The 21342-nt window shown below is 42.6% G+C and overlaps 1 protein-coding gene across 8 annotated transcripts in view; it reads left to right on the forward strand.

The window, feature by feature from the left end:
- Positions 1 to 21342, forward strand: part of cmc1 (C-x(9)-C motif containing 1) — a 218063-nt gene that overhangs the window by 40560 nt on the left and 156161 nt on the right. For 5 of the 8 annotated variants that reach the window (XR_011350065.1, XR_011350064.1, XR_011350067.1 and 2 more), the window contains exon 1: positions 9745 to 10858. Coding sequence is in view for 2 of the 8 variants with exons in the window: in XM_069914035.1 (XP_069770136.1) it covers positions 10834 to 10858 (25 nt within the window). In the remaining 6 variants the exon portion in view is untranslated. Of the gene's footprint in view, positions 1 to 7815; positions 10859 to 21342 lie in introns of those variants that run through there. The other 3 variants (XR_011350068.1, XM_069914035.1, XM_069914037.1) reach the window with 3 other exon arrangements.

Raw genomic sequence — 21342 nt, forward strand, 5'->3', positions numbered from 1 at the left:
GCCAGGCTCTGTGCCAGAGACCTGACCACCTTGGCTTAATCCTGGTAGGTCACCCCTCATTAGTATCCAAATCAATAAACGTTTATTAAAGGTAACATCCACAGGAATACCTTCACTCCCTGCCTGTTCTCTTTCCCTCAAGTGTCATCCAGCTACCTTCCTCCTTAGCACGATTCTGTCCCTGCACCTCCCACCTATCACATCCTCAGCCTCTTGAATGATCCAGAGTTTATCCAATCCAGCTCAAATTCCCTAACACAGTTTGTAAGGAGTTGCAGTTGGGTGCACTTCTCAAAGATGAAGCCATCAGGGATACGTTGATTTCTGCCCTGAACATCTATGAAATAAAAAACGTTAGAAAAACCTGTCCTTTCCTGTGCCTCCTTGCTGAATTCTGTTGTTCCTTAACAGGGTTGCTTTACCTTACCTCAACTCCTGCAGCACTCGCCTCTGTTCACCAAAGTCTCTGCACACCAAAGCCTCCCACAAATATCAAATTCTTACACTGGCCACTCCCACAATGGTTGCTCCACATAAGCTCCCCATTCCTTTAAGTGCTACTGTTAATTAACTAATGAAGACATTTAAAGAAGCACCTACTTTTCCTGGTGCTTTTTAATCATTCCTCTTCACAGTCCAAGTCCTGCTCTTGCAGTTCCCAACAAAAAAAACATTCAGACTTGATAAACAGTTCCAATCTGAAAAGTTGACCATTCCTTTTCTCCCACTAATACTGCTCAACCTGCTGAGTTCCTCCAGCAAATTGTTTTGCTTCCAATGAAAAATTTTATTTTGTGTGCTATCCAGGAAAGTCAATCCATAGTAAAGTAGAGCAAGAATAAAAGTGCAGGGTGCAACGCTACAGTAAGTAAGAGTGCATAGTGTGACAAAGACATTGCAGGGTATGGAGAAAAGTAGTTACAAAATAGTGTAAAGGCATCATTTTTTTTAACAATGTATGGTGCATTTAAGAGTTTTATAACAGCAGTAAAGACACTGACCTTGAATCTGCAGACATATTTTCAAGCTTGTTTCACCTGCTCAATGGAAGTGAGAGAAGATAGCGTAATAGGAGTGGGATGGGTCATTTAATATGTTGGCAACTTTCCAAGGAGAGTAGGAGGTATGGATAGAGTTGATGGAGGAGAGATTCATTTACATCATGGTTTGAACTGCATTTACAACTCTGCAATTTTTTGTAGCCTTTGGCAGAATAGTTCCTGTACCAAGTATGATGCATCTGATAATATACTTTCAACCGTTCATATGTAAAAATTCATAAGAGACCTCAGGGATGCTGAATTTCCATAGGTTGCATTGACATCATTGAATCAAGACAGGTTGTTGGTGATATTTATTCAAAGAACTTGAAGCATTCATCTCCCCATCTTCATCTCAGCATTGTTGATAATTACCGAGACACGTGATCCTCACGCACCCTCCCCCCCCCCCCACCTCAATTTCCTGAAGTCACTGTCCAGCTCCTTCATTTTGCTGACATTGAGAGAGAGGCTGCTATCCTGGCACCATGCCACTAAATTCTCTGTCTCCTTCCTGTACTTTGTCTTGCCTGGCCTATAACAGAGATGTCATGTGCAGGCTTGTAAATGGAGTTAGAGCAGAGTATAGCTATACAATCATAAATGTATAGGAAGAATAGTAAGGAGATGAGAAGGCATTCTTGTGGATCACTGGTGTAAAGGACTATTGTGGAGTAGGTATTGTCATCAATCCTCACTGCTTGTACAAAAAGAGCACATTTCCAGGCTGTACATTTTTATGATTCTGTTCTAAATGCCTTTGTCAGCCCATTTACACAATGCCAATCCCACTACTTTCATCAACCAGAACAATTACAATTTCCACTCTTGCTTCTCTGTGGATGCATTCAATCCAACTCAAATTCTCCTTCATGACTACATTGGTTACATCCTCTTTTTGGAAAAGGATAAATGCAATATATTCACTTTGTGCTTCAATCATATACTTACCTTCTACAAGTTGGGCCCATAGTTTATTTTTACTGCTCTTTTGCTAAAGATATATTTCTAAAACACTCTTGGATCCCCTTTTGCATTAACCATTTTCATAATCCCACAGAGGAATAGGAGGTAAAATGAATGGACAGTACATAGATAAAAAAAAAATTCAAAAACAAATGAGAGCATTAAAAGAATGGTTGACACTAGAATTTAGTGAAATGAAAAGAAAAATGAAAAGTACAGAAGAAAAAGTGAGTAGAATAGACCTGGTCACAACAGATGTAGGGAAAGGATTAGAAAATGTGGAAGAATGTGTAATGGTGGTAGAAATGGAAGTGAACGACTTAAAAAGAAAATTGGAAGAAAGTGACAAAAAAGTTAAAGAAACACAGGAGTTGTTAGTTCAGAAGATGGATATAATGGAAAATTATAGTTGGCGAAACAATATAAAGATAGTGGGCCTTAAGGAAGATGAAGAAGGCAAAGATATGAAAGAATTTATAAAAGAATGGATCCCAAAAGTCCTGGGAATGCCAGAAATGCAGGAAGGAATGGAAATAGAAAGGGCACACAGAACATTAGCCCCGAAACCACAGTCACAACAAAAACCAAGATCCGTTTTAGTAAAATTTCTGAGATACATGACAAGAGAAAATATATTGGAGAAGGCAATGAATAAAATTAGAGAAGACAAGAAACCACTGGAATAAAAAGGTCAAAAAAAATTTCTACCCAGATATAAGTTTTGAGCTCCTAAAGAGGAGGAAGGAGTTTAATGCAGCAAAATCGATCCTATGGAAAAAAGGCTATAAATTTATGTTAAGATATCCAGCGGTGCTTAAAATAGTTATCCCAGGGCAGCAAAACAGACTGTTCTCAGATCCTGAGAAAGCACGAGAATTTGCAGAACACCTGCAAGACAGAAAGAGAGATGAAGAGATGTAACAAGAACAAAGAACTACGACAAACTACATATAAAGATGTAAAAATAATGTATAAGTAAGAACCAAAGGAGAGAAGAAAAGGGAAATAAGGGAGAAGGGGGAAAAAAAGAAAGAGGAGTGGGTTAAAAATAAATAAATAAAAAGACAAAGAGAAGAAAAGAGGGGGAGCTTTGGTGTAATGTGAAGATAAAAGTATTTTCTGGAGGGGGTTGGGTGGGAGAGAATAACAGTCACTGCGAAATCAGTTGACACTTGCAAACAAGTTCGCAGTCCAAATGGAGAGGGGAGTTGTGGTTGCCCGGCAAGGGACGAGGGGTGACTCAGAGGGGGGGGGGGGAATACTTGGGGTTAAAGGAATTTTAGATGAGGGAGTGGTTGAAGTATTTTATGTTTTAGAAGTGTTGTCATACAGTGCGTTCAAAAAAAGGAAACTGAGAAATGAAAATGGGGAAAAGGGGAAAGGTGATGGTGAGGAAACGGAAATGAGATGTAAACAGAGTGAGATGGCCATGCTGAACTATATGACTATAAATATTAACAGAATACATAAACAAATCAAAAGGAAGAGGCTATTAAATTTACTGAAAAAAGAAAAAAAATAGATATAGCATTCGTGCAGGAAAGGCATCTAACTGAAGTGGAACACAAGAAATTAAGGAGAGACTGGGTAGGGCATGTAACAGCAGCATCATATAACTCAAAAGCCAGAGGTGAAGCTATATTAATCAATAAAAATGTACCAATCAAAATAGAGGAGGAAATAATAGATCCAGCAGGGAGGTATGTAATGATAAAGTGTTAGATATATTCAGAACTCTGGAATTTGGTCAATATATATGCACCTAATGAAGAGGATCAAAAATTTATGCAAGATATTTTTTTGAAGATTGTAGATACGCAGGGGAATATATTGATAGGAGGGGACTTTAACCTTAATTTGGATTCAAAGATGGATAAAACTGGACAAAAGACTAGCAGAAAGAACAAAGTAGCCAAATTTATGGTTAAATCAATGCAACTTCTGGATATATGGAGGAGACAACACCCAAAGGAGAAGGAATACTCATATTATTCGAGTAGACATAAAAATACTCAAGGATTGACCTGCTCCTGTTGTCAGCCCATATCCAAGGGAGAGTTAGGAAAATGAAATATAAAGCCATTTTCATAATCCCTCTTTCTCCCTGGTCCTCTTGGTTGCTTTCTTTTATCGTCATGGTTTTCCACTGTCTGACAAGCCTTAGATTTGCCATGTTCCTCCTACTGAATATTTCAACCTTAAGTCAAATTGCTGGCTCCAACTTTGAATTAGAGTGAATTGCTTTAAATTGAACATTTATTGTCACATGTACCAAGATATATTGAAAAATGTTGTTTTGCACTTCCAGCCAGGCAAGTCCACCTCTCCATAGGGCAGCAGCAGGTAGTGTAAAAATAAAAACAACCTTTCATAATAATGGGATGCTATTCTTTTCCCTCTCAAAATACTTCCTTGGCAATCTCAGATTGCTTCCATCTGTTTATCCCTTCTATTTATCACTTCAGTTCAATTTTTCTTTTCTAGCCCTCTGTATAAGCTGTTACTCATCTTTAATATTCCACCTTGAAGATTTACACTCTGCAAAATTAATTTAAGGCAGCCTCCACTATATCAGTTAATCGCCTTGGAGAACATTGATCCTAGCTTTTATTGTCAGCCCATCAACTTTAAAAATCTTCCTTCTGATCAAGATCTAATTCCAATGTTCAGGAAACAAAGCCCTCAGACCTGTACTCTTAAGCCAAATATTAGCCTTGCTTACCTGATTATGCTGAAACTAATTTGTCTCTGACACTTGACTGAGTAATTTAGAGATTGCTCCCTTGAATTCTGTTCTTCGATTTCCTCCACCTTTTCCTGCAATGTCACAATTCTCTCTAATCAATGTCCTTCACCTTGTCACAAAGAAAGCAACATTACAAGCAGGACCTATCAGCAACTGGCCTGTCTCTCTTCCCCTGACTATTGAATCTTCCTTTTGTACACTGTGCCCTGCAACTTCACAAGATACAAGAACAGAAGTAGGCCAATCGGTCCGTCAAGTCTGCTCTACCATTTAAGCATGAGTTGATCCTTATCACTCAGCACCACTCCCCGGCTTTCTACCCTTTATGCCCTGACTAATCAAATAACCTGTCAATTTCTGTCTTAGACCTCGCTTACGCTGCTGCCGACTCAAGACCCTCTGGCTAAAGAAATTTCTCCATATTTCTGTTTTAAATTGACACCCTTTTATTTGAAATTGCGGCATCTTGTCCTAGTCACCCCTACCAGGGGAATCAACTTTGTAATATCGACTTTGTCCAGGCCTTTCAGCATTAGAAATGTCTCTATGAAGCCCCTCTCATCCTTCTGTACATCAATAGGTACAGTCCAAGAGTCGACAAATGTTCTTCATAAGCTAATCCTTTAATTCCTGGCATCATTCTAATAAATCTTCTCTGAACCCTCTCCACATCCTTTCTCAAATATTGCACCCAAAACTATACACGGAACTCCAAGTGAGGTCTCATCAGCGCTTTATAGAGTCTCTTCATTACATCCGTTCTATGCTATTCCTCTAGAAACAAATGCCAACATTGCATTCACTTTCTTCACAGCCAACTCAACCTGGAGGTTAACTTTTAGGGTATCCTGATGGAGGACTCCCAAGTTCCTTTTCACCTCCAAATTTTAAATGATTTTCCCATCTAAATAATAGGCTGCCCATCTATTTCTTTTACCAAAGTGTATGACCATACACTTCCCAACATTGTATTTCATCTGCCATCTCTTTGTCCATTCTCCTAATCTATCCAAGTCTCTCTTCAGCCTTTCCATGTCCTCAGCACCACCAGCTTTTTCACCTATTTTGGGGTCATCTGTAAATTTAGCCACAAAGTTGTCTATTCGATTATCAAAATCATTTATATACAACATAAAAAAAAGCATACCCAACACTGACCCCTGCAGAACATAATTAGTAACAGGCAACCAACCCGAAGAGGATCCCCCTTATTCTCACTCTCGGTTTCCTACCTATTAACCAATGCAATGTTAGTATCCTTCCTGTAATTCCATGAGCTCTCATCTTGTTAAGTAGCCTCATATGATGGCTGGCTCCACTCTCACCTACACCAATAAAAACCCAAGTTTTCACACCTTACCTCAGATTCTCCTGAGGACTATTGTGTCTACCAACCATTGATTGTGAGCTATTAAAAGCATGTTTGTACTCCTCACTTGTCTCTAAGTGCAATCAGTCATGTGGCGCTACCCCCTGACCACGTCTAAAACATTAATCAGATAAATTATAGTATTTATAGCATTTGTCATACTGTCCCGACACAATTCTGACCAATCTACTTCATCAATATTATAATTTAAATCTGTCTCCCAACATTGTCTGAACTTATGTCTTCCCTGTTTAATACTTCCCTTCTGTAATAAAGTATACATAGCCAAAATAAATTTCTTAATATATCTATTAAGTATCAATATTTCTACATCACCATATTTCAGTAATGACATTGTTGGACCCAGTTTATCTCTCAACAAGCTTGAGAGCCCAGAGGACTCCAAAACCCAGCAGCAATAAAAACTCACCAAGACAAATGGTTACTTGAAAAGTAGCTTTTAATTTTCTTTAAACTTAATAACAAGATTAAACTTTTAACTTATTTTTTACTATTAACTTAACCCCCTTCTAATTCAAATTCTGTATATGTTCAGGAAAGTTCTTTGCTTTAATAGTCTAATCATTCACTTCTCCAAGTACACCAGCATCAGGCAATTCTTATACTGTGCACAAAATTTAATATTTATGAATCTTCACTAGCTTATGGTGCTTAAAGTTAAATGGTTACTGCTCACAAAGGTTCTTGATGGTTTCAGAGAGATTTGTTGTTCGTTGGACACACAAAAACTGATTTCCTCCAATCAGTCACTTCAGTGTCTTGCTGAAGAAACTTGCCCCATCATGGGTTTTCCAAATTATAACTTCTTCCAAGTTACCACAGAGTTCCTCTTGTTTCCCTTATTTCAGGAGAAACACTCAAGCCAGCCATTTCCTCTTGTAAGGATTACAAGGGTTTTGAATATGCTGAACTCAGAACTCACAACCTGTCTTCAAAATGTGGTCTTTTAATAAGTCTGCCAGCTTGCCATTTTGCAGCCTCAACTGTTACTGACTTCTCTCTCTCTCTGAGAGAAGAATCCTGTTTTTTTTCCCCCTCTCTCTGCTTGTCAAAACAAAAAACCTCTCCCAAGGCTTGAAACCTAATCTTTGAAAGATCTTATCATTACTTCTGAGCTTGGACTTTATTGCCCATACACAATAGATCAGCATTCTTCATTGCTTCTGCAAAGCCAACCAGAGCCTCAATGTCTAGTTTCAGCAAAGCTCTTGCATTTAAAATAAGATGTCTTTTGTGAAGTGTTACTCTGTTTGTGAAGTGACCTACACTAAACCCCCACAATCTATCTCTTTTAAAGTCATAGTTATCCATAACCATTCTAATATCCCCCGAAACAAGCCCATAATTGATAGTAACAAAAAAGGGTATTATTTAGTATCCCATATTTATTATTTAATTGATCAAATGCCATTAAACATTTTCCTAACATAACAATCTTCTAAATATCTAAAAATAAAAAATTGATTATCCTGTGGTGGCTCAACCACGTGGCAAGTGAACTGACTCCTGAAGTTATGGGTGGGTCACAGCCAGCGGCATCCAGAGGGACTCTATGCAGGGTGAAGCCTCTTCCTGGAAGTTGACATCACTTCCATCTTGCAGGGTGCAAGGGTAGCTGGGAAATCAGTTGAACCAAAACTCTGATTGACTCAGCGTGTTTCTTTTGCTTGCAGTAGCATACCAGCCACATTGGTGACCCCGAAGGTCCAACAGTACTTGAACCCAACACGAATGACACAATCAACATGGACAACATGAATGCATCAGCTCTTCAGAACGCAGTTTCGCTCAAGTTGCCACTTTTCTGGACCACTAAGCCCCTCGCCTGGTTTCAACAAGCAGAGGCCCAGTTCCAGGTCAGGAGCATGGTCTCCAATGAGACCAGCTACTACTACATGGTGGTTGCTCTTGACCAGAAAATGGCAGGCCAAGTAATCGACTTTCAGCAACAGCCCCCAGAGGCTGGCAGGTATGAAGCACAGAAGGCCCTGTTGGTCGGCACATTCAGCATCTTAGACCGCGAATAGGCTGTGCAGATGCTACATATGGACAGCCTGGCTGACTGCTTGCTGTCAGCCCTGATGAGTGATATGCTGGCCCTAGCAGACGACCATAAGCTGTGTATACTCTTCAGATCTCTTTGGAGCAGATGCTAGAGGACATCCGCCTCCTACTAGCAAAAAAGGACTTCTCTGACCTGCAAAAGGTAGCCACTCATGTGAACATTCTGTGGAGCCCCAAATCAAATGGCCAAGCCAGCATCAGGTTCAATGCTTTGACAATGCCGAAAGCCCAGCCATACCATATCCCAGCAGCAAAACCTGCAACACCTACACCAAGAGATGACACAATTTCTGAGTCCTGGTGTTTTAACCATCAAAAGTGGGGATCCAGGGCCTGCTGATGCTGACCATCATACTCATTCCAGGGAAACGAAAGAGCCAGCTGTCACTGATGGCTTGCCACTGTGATAGCCTTCTATACATCAGGGACAGATACTCCAGGCACAGACTCCAGGTAGATACAGGAGTGGAAATCAGCATCCGTTCCCACCCCCCCCCCCCACCCCTCCATCCACGATATCTGAACCAGAAGGGCCAGACCAGACCTCACGGCAGCCAACAGCAGCACCATCCACACCTACATCACCCAGATTATACCCTTGCAACTCAATTCTAGCCGCTTCACAAGGACTTTTATAATGTCCGTGGTATCACAACCATTGCTGGGTGCAAACTTCCTCCGCATGCACTCTTTGCTCATGGATCTAAAGGGACAACAATTGGTCAACACAAAGACATTCCAGACCTTCTCCCTTGGTGAGGCCAAATTGCTAGCTCTGCACCTGGACTCTGTCACATATTTGGACAACGTGTTCACCAGAGTGTTGTCAGAGTTTCCATCCATCATCACGCTTCAGTTTTCCACAACAAGCCCCCAAACATGGCGTGATACACGACCTTCCCACACAGGGCCACCCCCTGTACGCTCGGGCCTGCAGACTACCATCAGTCAAGCTCCGACTTGCAAGAGAGGAGTTTTTAAAAAATGGAGGAGATGGAGATCATGCAGCAATCGAATAGCCCATGGGCCTCCCTGGTCCATATGGTGCCCAAGTCTGCAGGAGGATGGAGGCTGTGTGGTGTCTACAAGAGGCTGAATGAAGCAAACATCTTTGATAGATATCCAGTCCCACACATTCATGACTTCACGGGGCATGCACCTTTTCAAAGATTGACCTAGTTCTAGGGTATCATCAAGTCCCTGTCCACCCGAATGATATTCCAAAGGCAGCCATCATTATGCCATATGGCCTGTTTAAATTCCTTAGGATTTAATTTGACCTTAAAAACACAGCGCAGACCTTCTAATGCCTTATGGATGCAGTAGGGTAGGACCTAGACTTTCTGTTAATCTACCTAGATGACATCCTGGTAGCCAGCCACTCCTGCCAGGAGCATTTGGCACATCTGTGCCGGCTCTACCACTGCCTCAGTGAATATGGCCTGATAATCAATCTCGTCAAGTGCCAGTTCGGCCTACCCACCACCGACTTCCTGGGACACCGGATTAACCATCACGGAGCTGTTCCTCTGCCAGTGAAAGTGGAAGCCATTTGTCAGTTCTCCAGGTCCAACACAGACAAAGGCCTGCAAGAATTTGTCAGGATGGTTAACTGTTACCATCGGTTTATTCCCTCAGTGGCCCGGATCATGCACCTCCTTTTCAGATTGATGTCTGGCAAAGCCAAAGAAGTTGCCGGGATGGAGGAGGCGACAGCAACTTTTGACCAGACCAAGAAAGCTCCAGCCAATACTATGTTCCTGGTTCAATTGACAATGCATGTTGCCTTGTTCTAAATAATAATTTCTTCTTACTCGTATCACTCTTGAATAGTTCACATATTTTACTTTCAGACATGACTGTCTGAGAGAACACCAACAGCTTGAAACCACTCAGTATATAGGGATGACCATATAACCATATAACAATTACAGCACAGAAACAGGCCAGTTCAGCTCTTCTAGTCCATGCTGAACACCTTCTCCCACCTAGTCCCATTGACCCACACCTGGCCAATAACCATCCACACCTCTCTCATCCATCAACCTATTCAACTTTTCCTGAAATATTAAAATCGAATCTGCATCTACCAATTCAGCCAGAAGCTCATTCCACACTCCCACCACTCTCTGAGTGAAGGAATCCCCCCTCATGTTTCCCCTGAACTTTTCACCTTCAATCTCAATCCATGTCTTGTTTGAATCTTCCCCATTTCATTTCATTTTATTTCAAAGCATCTTCTTCTCCCTCTGCCCCTGTCCCACTGCCACTCTCATATTTTCAATCATTAATATTCATTTTATTGCAAGCAGGAAAAATTCAAGGTCCGTGCCTTCACAGTTACTGACCACTATTCACCCTTGCCCATAATATTACTTTAATTTGCTCCTCCGTGTGAATGAATAGAGATGGTACAGTTGGCTTTGTGAGGTGGCGTGGTGATGCAGCAGTTATGTCGCTATCTCACAGCCTCAGGGGCCTGAATTTGATATGGGGTGATGCCTGTTTTAAATATGCATGTATTTCCTGAGACTGTGATTCAGTTCGATACTCTGATTTCCTCCCACACCTCAAAGATATACAAGTATAATAATTAGCTACTGTAAGCTAAAACTTACTGTAGGTAAATGGCAAAGAAAAAGCAATCAAAAGGTGAGTTGATTGGCAGATACGAGAAAATAAGTTGCAAGGTGTGGTAAACCATTGTTATACTGATTGGCTACTGCCAGCTGGAGACACCTCCTGAAAACAATCGTACCCATTTTCCCCCTTTGCATGCTTCCCACTTTTCCTGTCATGATCAGTCAATGAGGTTGGTTGCTCCAGTCTATAGTCAATATAGCCTATCAGTTTCAAAACCTCAGTTTTTTGTTGTAATTGATGGTGAATCAATTTTATTGACAACATTTTTTTCAAAGAAATGGAGCAAGACCTTGTCATGATAATGAATATGTATGAGATGTACCGGAAGTCACGTGGTATGAGAGAGAGATAAGAGCACAAGCAAGAGAACAAAGGAAACCGGAGAATAAAAGCCACTGAGAAGTTTACCTGATAAAACTTGTGTTTAATGTTTTATTAACTTCACATTTCGGGCCACAAATGTGACAGACCTGAAAACAGAGAGACTCAATATAGACCCTTGATCCTCAGACACCCCGACCATATTCAAACTCTGGTTACATTGCTTGAGGACTTCCTGATGGTGATCACAAATGTTGTTAACACGGACAAGGACAAACTGAACTTCCTCTTCTCACGAGTCAGACCCCAGTCTTCCCAGTGATGCCAAATCATATGTGGAGGTCATGGGTACACTGAAGGTCCAGTATTGTAGAAGGGTGAATGAGGTCTATGCACGACATCTCCACACCATCAAGAGCAGCAACACCAGGCCCTCTGCAGAGTGTGCAACTATAAAGCTGTGATGGCCACCAGAATGCAGAGGACCTCATCCAGGATGCCTATGAGACAGTGACTCTTGGAGCAGAAGGCACGTGACCTGCAGAGGGTGGTTGAATTGACATTGACACTGGAGGACTATTTGGCCGCTGCAGGAGATGTGATCTTGGGATGGGGGACCGTCTTGCACCGTGAGGCATCATTGCACTCCTCTAACAACTAGATCTCAGCAGTGGTGGATGATTGCCCCAAATGTAACTTCTGCGGGCAGGGCAAGCACCCGAGGAAACACTGCCCTCCCAAGAAGGCGTTATGCGCTAGATGCGAGAATAGGGGACATTATACTAAAGTCTGCCAGTCTAATCCACCTGCGAAACCTAGCAGCGCAGCATGCAGACAGATGCCATCCCAGACAGCACCATCCCCTTTGCATAGCAGCAATGCCATGTGCGAGTCATGGGATTTTAAAGAAAGACAGCTGTGGCATTAGTGGCTGAACTGATAGTCATCTTGCAAAATTCCATTTGTTCTAGAATGATACACATACACTGGTTGGTAGCATGCACAATTTTAGGAAGGAAAGAGAGAAAACTGGGAGCTATAGTCCAATTATCCTGACATCATTACAAGAAATAACACTGAAATCTATCATTGAGAAAGTTGCAATGGATACTCAAAAAATTATAATAGGATTGGACAGGGTCAATATAAAAGGGAAAACAAATCTGGTGAAAGGTTTAGACATTGTAACCAGCAGAACAGATGAGTAAGAAATGCTTGATGTTGCACATTTCAAAGTTTTGGAGGACCTTCAATAACATAACAATTACAGCACGGAAACAGGCCATTAGGCCCTTCTAGTCCGCACTATAAGGTGAACACAAAAGATAAGACAAAATTTAAGTGCACAAGATCGAGGATTTGTTATCATACAGAAAGCAAATAGTCATATAAATCAGAAAATTAGTGGTGGAACAGGGCATTGCATGTATATTGTATAGGCTAGCCTGCCTCTGACTCTGTAATTCCTCCCTGTAAGGTTCCCCAATAAAGGCTGAGACGCCTTAGTTTCGTCCCTTCATACCAACCTTGGAACCAGGCCAGTAGCATGTGAAGATGTGCCTGTGTTTTAGATTATGAAGGCCTTTAATCACTTGCTTTCAAGTCTGTTTGTGGTTATTGATAATGCTACAATTTAATAACCTAAAAAACTGCCATGGACAAGGTGATTCATGTGGAGAAGCTGGAGACTGATCTCAGGGATCCAGAGGCCTTTATCAAGTTCAACATGTGGCTGCACTGCATAAAGGCCTACATGAAGCGCAAAGCGACGTAGATAAATATGATATACTCTTCTCATCTGTCAGCCACTGAGCTTATCAAATAATTAGACTGCGACAAGTACGACAACGCGATGACTCTACTGCAGCAGTACAGTGCCCCCATGAATTCAATGTACCTTCTGGTCACTTGGTATCAGGCTCCCAGTGAGTCTGTTGATGACTTGGTGAGGGCTATGCAGGAACTGGGATGAGCTTTTGGGTGTGGAGATGTAACTGCGGCAGTCTACCAAGAGGAACTCATCTGCAATGGGTTAGTGCCTGACTTCTGTTCGAATCACATTCGAGAGCGACTCTTGAAGAAAGGCAATAGGACCCTACAGGAAGTCGTCCAGCTGGTGCGATCACTTGAAATGGCCCAGAGAAACACTGAGGCTTACTCTGCTGATAATGTGGCCGCCAGGTGGGGAGCACGGGCACCGCCATCTTGGGAGGTCCCTTGCTGCCCCCACTGAGCATACAAGGTGCAACTACTGCGGCCAAAGCACCCCAGGAAGTATTGCCTGGCCTGTAACATGACTTTCTTGAATTGCCAGAGGAAGGGACATTACACCAATATATGCTGGTCCAAACCTCCCTCCAATAGTGTCGTGTGCAGGCTGCGACCAGCGTTGCTATCTTAGAACGAACAACTTCCAGTGCCATTTCCGGCGCAGAGAACCGAATGGTGGCAATAGGAGGAGGAAGACGACATGGGTTGACGTCACTTCCGGGGTCTCTTCTGGACACCACCGTGTGATCCATGGGGGTGGCCATCTTGGCATCAGCTGCTGCCACAGTACAGCAGCAGTGATTCTGAGAATGAACAGACTCTAGTCTCAATCATTCTGGACCAGAACAGGCTGCACCAACTGGCATGATCCATGATGGACAGAGGTAAATGGTCATTCCACAGGCTGCTCTTCGACATGGAGAGCACTGAAAGTTTCATACACCTGGGAACTGTACAACGCAATTCCCTCTCAGTGTTCCCTGCGAGGTGTAGTGCTAGCGTCAAAATCCCAATGCACAGAAATCCGCGGATACTGCACAGTGACTCTAAGTGTGAGGGGCGTCAAGTATAAAAACATCAAGCTGCTCATCATGCCCTTCCTCTGTCCTCATACTGGGACTGGATTTCCAGTGCCAGCCTAAGAGAGTGCTCATGCTGTTTGATGGGCCCCATCTTTCCCTCATGGTCCAAAAAACCAATTCCTGGATAGCCCACCCCTCGCTCCAAACATAACCAATCAGATGCCGGAACACCACCCAGGCTGCCTGGGCTGCAGCCTGACCTCTCTCTGGGTCCCTCCGCCCCCATTCCAGAATCTCACCCTGGACTGCAAACCAGTCGCCATGAAAAGTAAGTGGATCATCCCTGGGGACAGAGAGTTTATAAAAGCAGTAGGTGACTGCTAGCAGAGGGCATTATAGAGCCCAGCAACAGCCCCTGGAGGACACAAGTGGTGATGGTGAAAAGCACCAGATGGTCATTGAGTACAGCCAGACATCAACCAGTTCACCTTATTGGATGCCTACCCACTTCCCAGCATAGCTGACATGGTGAACGAGATCACCCAGTACAGGGTCTCCTCTACCATTGATCTCAAGTCGGCTTATCACCAAATCCCAATCCACTCTGAGGTCTGCCTATACACAAGTTTGAGGCTGACGACCACCTCTACCATTTACTGCATGTCCAATTCGGCCTCACGAATGGAATGTCTATGTTCCAAAGGGAGATGGACTGCATGGTGGATGACCATAAATTGAAAGCAACATTTCTGTATTTGGACAATGTCAACATCTGTGACCATAACCAGAAGGAACACGATGTGATCCTGCAGAAGTTCCTCGCCATGGCCAAAGACCTGAATTTGACCTATAACCAGAAGAAGTGCATTTCACATCTGGTGATACTAGGGTATGTGGTGGAGCATGGCAGTATTGGCCCCAATCTGACTATATGCGCCCCCTCCTGGAACTCCCACTGCCCCAAAACCTTAAAGTCTTGAAAAGGTGCCTGGGATTCTTCTTGTACTACACCCAGTGGGTTCCCAATTATGCAGACAAGGCTCAACTCCTGATGAAGATCACCACGATTCCCCTGTCGGCAGAGGCTTTCAAGGACATAAAAGAGATTGCCAATGTGGCGATGCATACCATTGATGAATCCATCCCTTTCCAGGTGGAGAGTGTTGCCTCAACTTTCCCCTGGCTGTCACGCTGAACCAAACAGACAGGCCCATGGCATTCTTTTCCTGGACCCTCCAGGGCCCCAAACTCAGGCACTTGGCCATCAAAAAGGAGGCCCAGGCCCAGGCCATAGTGGAAGCTGTGCACCACTGGAGGCACTATTTGGCCAGCAGACCATTCACCCTGTTGATGGACCAGAACACCATTGCATTCATGTTTAATAACAAAGAGAGGAGGAAGATCAAAAATGACAAGATCTTGAGGTGGAGAATTGAACTGTCCACCTAGAATATCTGGGAAGTTCAATGAGCCACCCAATGCTCTGTCCTGGGGTACCTGACCCAACATGCAAGCAGGCCTCCTCCAGGCCCTCCATGATAGCCTCTGCCACCCCAGGGTAAGCAGGTTCTACCACTTTGTGAGGGCCCGCAACATCCCCTATTCAGAGAAGGAGATCAGGGAGCAGACCCATAACTGCTTGCTCTGTGCGGAGTGCAAGCTGCACTTCTACCAGCCAGCGAAGGATCAACTGCCCCTCAGTATGGACTTCAAGGGCCCCCTTCCCTCCATGAATTGGAACGTGTACTTCCTCAATATTCTGGATGAGTACTTGTGCTTCCCATTCGCTATTCCTGGTCTGGTTATGACCACGCCCACGGACATTAAAGCCCTCTGCAATCTCTTCACCTTGTTTGAATACCCTAGTTACATTCATAGTGATCGGGGGCCCTCATTCATGAGTGAGGAGTTGTGCCAATATTTCTTGATCAAGGGTACAGCCACAAGCAGGACCACCAGCTACAACTCCCGCAGGAATGGGCAGGTGGAAATGGCGAATGGGATGCCTGTCTCTCAGTGGCAAGAGGTCCTTCCGGAAGCGTTACATACCACCAGGTCTTAATGTGTACGACTACGAACGCCACCCCACATGAAAAATTTCTCCTTCCCCAGGTGGTCAGCATTGGGAACCATGCTGCTGGTCTGGCTGATGACCACAGGCTGGTGCTACTCCACACAAGGCAAACCCGCTGGTCAAAGAGGTACACCTCCTATATGCGAGCCCCCAATACACCTATGTGAAGTACCAGGATGGGCAGGAAGACACGGTGCCCATGCAGGACCTGGCTCATGCAGGGGCTCCATCAGCCCAAACTTTCGATCAGGTGGTCCATTGTACTTTGCCGACAAACAGGTGTTGGAATCCACCACCATTACCCCTCAGGCCTCCACCCCCACTATCCCTGAAACCATGAACTGAACCAGTTCAGACTAATACAGTTCAGCCCCCAGACATTCAGTCTCCTATACAGGTCACCACCCTGCAAGAGCAGATAATGAAGCAACTGATGCCGCGGTGATCACAGCAGCTGATAAAGCCACCAGATTGGCTGAATCCGTAATCTGTAAAATACTTTATGAATGGTAACAATGGACTCTGCTGCACTTCACCCCACTGGACTTTAAAAAGAAGGAGTGAATGTGGTGGAACATGACATTGCATATATACTGTACAGGTTGGGCTGCCTCCAACTCTGCATCTTCTCCCCATAAGATTCCCCAATAAAGGCTGTGACATCCTGGTCTCCTCCCTTCATACTAGCCTTGGAACTGGGCCAGCAGCATGTGAAGATGTGCCTGTCTTTTTTTTGGTTCTTTCTTTGGCTTGGCTTCGCGGACGAAGATTTATGGAGGGGTAATGTCCACGTCAGCTGCAGGCTCGTTTGTGGCTGACAAGTCCGATGCGGGACAGGCAGACACGGTTGTAAGGGAAAATTGGTTTGTTGGGGTTGGGTGTTGGGTTTTTCCTCCTTTGCCTTTTGACAGTAAGGTTGGCTCTGCAGTCTTCTTCAAAGGTGGTTGCTGACCGCCGAACTGTGAGGCGCCAAGATGCACGGCTCCTAGAATGCTTCCACCAGCGTTGTCTCCGCTCCATCCTCAACATTCATTGGAGCGACTTCATCTCTAACATCGAAGTACTCGAGATGGCAGAGGCCGACAGCATCGAATCCACGCTGCTGAAGATCAAACTGCGCTGGTAGGTCACGTCTCCAGAATGGAGGACCATCACCTTCCCAAGATCGTGCTACATGGCGAGCTCTCCACTGGCCACTGAGACAGAGGTGCACCAAAGAAGAGGTACAAGGACTGCCTAAAGAAAACTCTTGGTGCCTGCCACATTGACCATCGCCAGTGGGCTGATATCACCTCAAACCGTGGGTGATGCCGGTAAAGGATCCGTGATTCGGAGCCGAACAGGAGTGTGCATATGACAATGGCTCTGTATACGTTAATCTTTGTGAGGTTTTTCAGTTGGTTGTTTTTCCAGACTCTTTTGTGTAGTCTTCCAAAGGCGCTATTTGCCTTGGCGAGTCTGTTGTCTATCTCGTTGTCGATCCTTGCATCCGATGAAATGGTGCAGCCGAGATAGGTAAAATGGTTGACCGTCTTGAGTTTTGTGTGCCCGATGGAGATAACCAATTTTTTTGGTTATTAAGGCCTTAAGTCACTCGCTTGTGGTTATTGATCATGCTACAGTTACCAAGAAATTCAATAATTATGGCGGGCTTTACTGTACATTTAGATTGGACAAAGTAAATAAGTGTTGAGGATGAATTCATGGAGTGTACAATAGATGGTTTTCAGTATCCATATGTTCAGAAACCATTGAGAAAACAGGCTATTTTGATCAAGCATTGTGCAAAAGAAAGGATAGATAATGTTTTCCTTGACCAGGACATCCTAAGCTGGGATCTCAGCAATGAAATATCTCTTCAGGAAGGAGATAAAAAAAATGTCTTCACCCAGGGCACAGTGAATCTATGGATTCAAATTTTGTCTGCAGTAAGGAAAGCAAAGAGACCCCATGAGCATTGCCTGGCACCCCTAAGAATAAGAGAAAGAGAAGCAAAAGAGAGTCCTTTAGAGTCACTGAGTGTCGCACCCAGCATTTTGCAGCTGCACAGACTCTGGTTCAAAATTTTGGCAGCCTGAGTTCCAGGTCCAAGCTTCCAATGTGATCAGGAAACCTTCAGTTTCCAAGGGTCTCCAGGAGCCCTTCTTGCCTTCAGCACCCTCTCAAATCCAGGTTACAATACCTGATTCCCATGAGCAAGTCTCCAACAGCCCCATAGCCTGTAAGGGCATTTGGCCATGTTGCCAGCAGCTCAAATCCTAGAGTGACTGCAAGTTGCCAACAGTTCACAGCCTGTATGAATCTTTCAACTGCAAGTTGTTCACTGCCCGCAGACTGAAGGTGTCCTTCAGCCGCTGACCCCCTTGCTGGTCTGCTGCCATGGTCACCTTCCCTGTAGGGTTGTCTCCCATGCCCCTCCTTCTCAATGGGGGATGTTCTCCCTGTTTCAGGTGAAATGGTGATATTATGCATGAAAATGCTCGTTGATATTAAAAGGTTTAATATCAATAAACCACTTGAAAATTACATACTTCAAAGAAACTTCCAGTACACACACACACACACACACACACACACACACACACACACATACACACACACACACACACAAAACACATTTGGCTTATTGTTGGAGACAATGAATCTAATTGAGCTACAATGAGATTACTTTAATAACATATAAAATATAAAAGAGAAGCAGATTATAGGCCATTCAGCCTCTTGTTCCTACTTCACTATTCAATAAGATTTTCAACCTCAGTGACAACTTCTCATGCTAACCTCATATCCACTGATTCAATGAGAGGAGCAATTAGTCTCTGATACTTTTGTTAAATTATTAAAGAAATTATCAGCAGAAAATTAAATAAATAAGCATTTTACAATATCATCTTTTTTTTAAAATCTTGATATGAAATGCTTCTGTAATTGAAGACACTAGACAGGCTAGGATTGTTTCCCTTGGACTGGAGGTTGGAGGGGAGGGACTGATAAAGCTATATAAAATTATGAGGCACATGATGGTGAGAAACTTTTTCCTTTTGTAAGTGGTGTCTATAACCAGAGGACATAAGATAAAGAGTAGGAGCTTTGAAGGGGAATCAGAGGATGGTTGAAATCTGGAACACATTGTCTGAAAGGGTGGTGGAGACAGATATTCCCACAATATTTTAAATCTGAATGAGCATATAAAACATCCTGGCAGAGAAACCCAAAAGCTAAAGACTGCAAAAAGAGTTTAGTGTGGATTTGTACCTAATAGTCAAAAGAGACGCAGTGAGCAGAAGGACACAACAATGAATATTAAAGTTGAAAACAAAATATAATTATTTCATAGAAAAAAGACAAAATTCCCTCAAATATTGATTTTGTATTTGTACTGACTAAATTCAAGTTCAAATGTACCAGTATAACCTAACGAATCAGCTTTCTCCAGTCCATGGTATAAAACAATGCAAAGACACATACAGACATCACACATATACAGAGAAATGATACATATACAATCTTTATACATACATTAAGATAAATGTTATTAATAAATAGTAGAATCATGGGAAGTTGTTTTAGCAGTTCAAAAGTCATTTAGCCGGCTCACTGTCTGTGGGAAGAAACTGTTCCTCAGTCTAGTGGTACGGGCTCTAATACTTCTGTATTTCTTTACCGATGGGAGTAGTTGGAAGATGCTGTGTGCAGGGTGGTCTACATTAAATTTAAATAATTTTAGTTATGACTATTTATTTATTTATTCATTTATTTATCTGGATATTTATTTATTGAGCTGAGGGTATATTTATTTATTTATTTAACATTACAAATAAAAACAACATTAAAATAAAAAAATAATTATTTTTAAATCATTAAAAAAGAAAATGTCTATTCAAAGTGGGTGATTGTTCACAGAACTTTGATTTCACTGATATGAGTCAGGCACATATGTGGATAATATTCTTCTTACGAAAGATATTCAACCATATGAAGTGTAATTAAGTATTCCATTGGGAAGTTGGATCAATCTGGAGGAGCCTGCAGCACCCACTAAAGTTTCCGAAAGGACATATGGCAATCTATAACTAATAGCACTAGTTGCCATGAAGGCATATAAAGCCTTTGTGACTAGCTATATGAGGAAATAGTCACCTAACAGAAGGACCGCTCTTTTTTAATGACCATTCACTTTCTTTGCAGCCTCCTCCTGCCCTTTGGTCACCTGAGCACCTACAACAGGGATTCTCAATCTTTTTTGCCCGAGGCCTGACTCTAATTTAAAAAGAAACACTTCACAATTAGCAGAAAAAAATTATATATTCAAATAATTTACTGCAAGTGTATTTCAATGCAATTAAGGTCGGGGATACACTGGAACACCTATTTCATATTCAACTACTACTTTAATATATCAACCATCTCAAACGCACATTCAAAAATTGTCATCACTTCAGTGGGAACCTTGCCCCTGACTCTGGCTGTAGATTTTTTTTTGATTCTAGGGACTCATTTTGTTAGTTTCAACCTTAAATCTCTACGTTTTGTAATTTCCAGTTGGTTTCTCTTAGCTTGTAGGAAATCGCTAACAGCACTGAAGCCACATTCTACTAAGACAATGGAAAATGTATCAATAGTTCCCTTGCGAAAGTAGTTGAATTTGGGTATTTCTTTTCGATCTCGTTAGACAACTACATCATGGTTCCTTTCACTTTGAACAGAGATTTCACAGATTCATCATGTTGCAACTCTGATAACTCCTCTTGGTATTGCACTGGAACTTCAGATAAGTCCACCAGCAACGGCTGAGTTAACCAACAGGGAAAATCCACTGCCTTTATATCACAAAATCTATCATTGAAGTCAGTAACCAACATTTTCAAATGGTCAACAATGACATTTGTAGCAGCATTAGTTACCTCACACTTATTCACTCAGTAGAATTTACTGAAATTTCTTGCAGAAATATTCCTTTGGCATAATTTTAGAAGTGTCATGAATCCAAATATCTTTGCTTTTGCATCAATGAGTGTCATATTTGCTACTTGAAGTTGCTTATTCAATGTACTTAGTTTCTTAAATATGTCTGTAAAGTAACTCACATAAGATTTGCCATCTGCTGTTAGCAAGTGCTTCATTTCAGGTTTGTCCTTCAAAAACTCAGAGGAGATCAAACAATTCTATAAACCTTTTGAAGCAGTTTCCCTTTGACAACCACCTTACTTCAGTGTGCAGCAATAATCTCACATGTTCTGTATTTTTATCGACACAAAACTGTTTAAACAGATGCTCACATTTGGGATTAGCTTTGATGGCATTGA

The sequence above is a fragment of the Narcine bancroftii genome, chromosome 1, assembly GCF_036971445.1.
Source record: "Narcine bancroftii isolate sNarBan1 chromosome 1, sNarBan1.hap1, whole genome shotgun sequence".
Lineage (NCBI taxonomy): Eukaryota > Metazoa > Chordata > Chondrichthyes > Torpediniformes > Narcinidae > Narcine > Narcine bancroftii.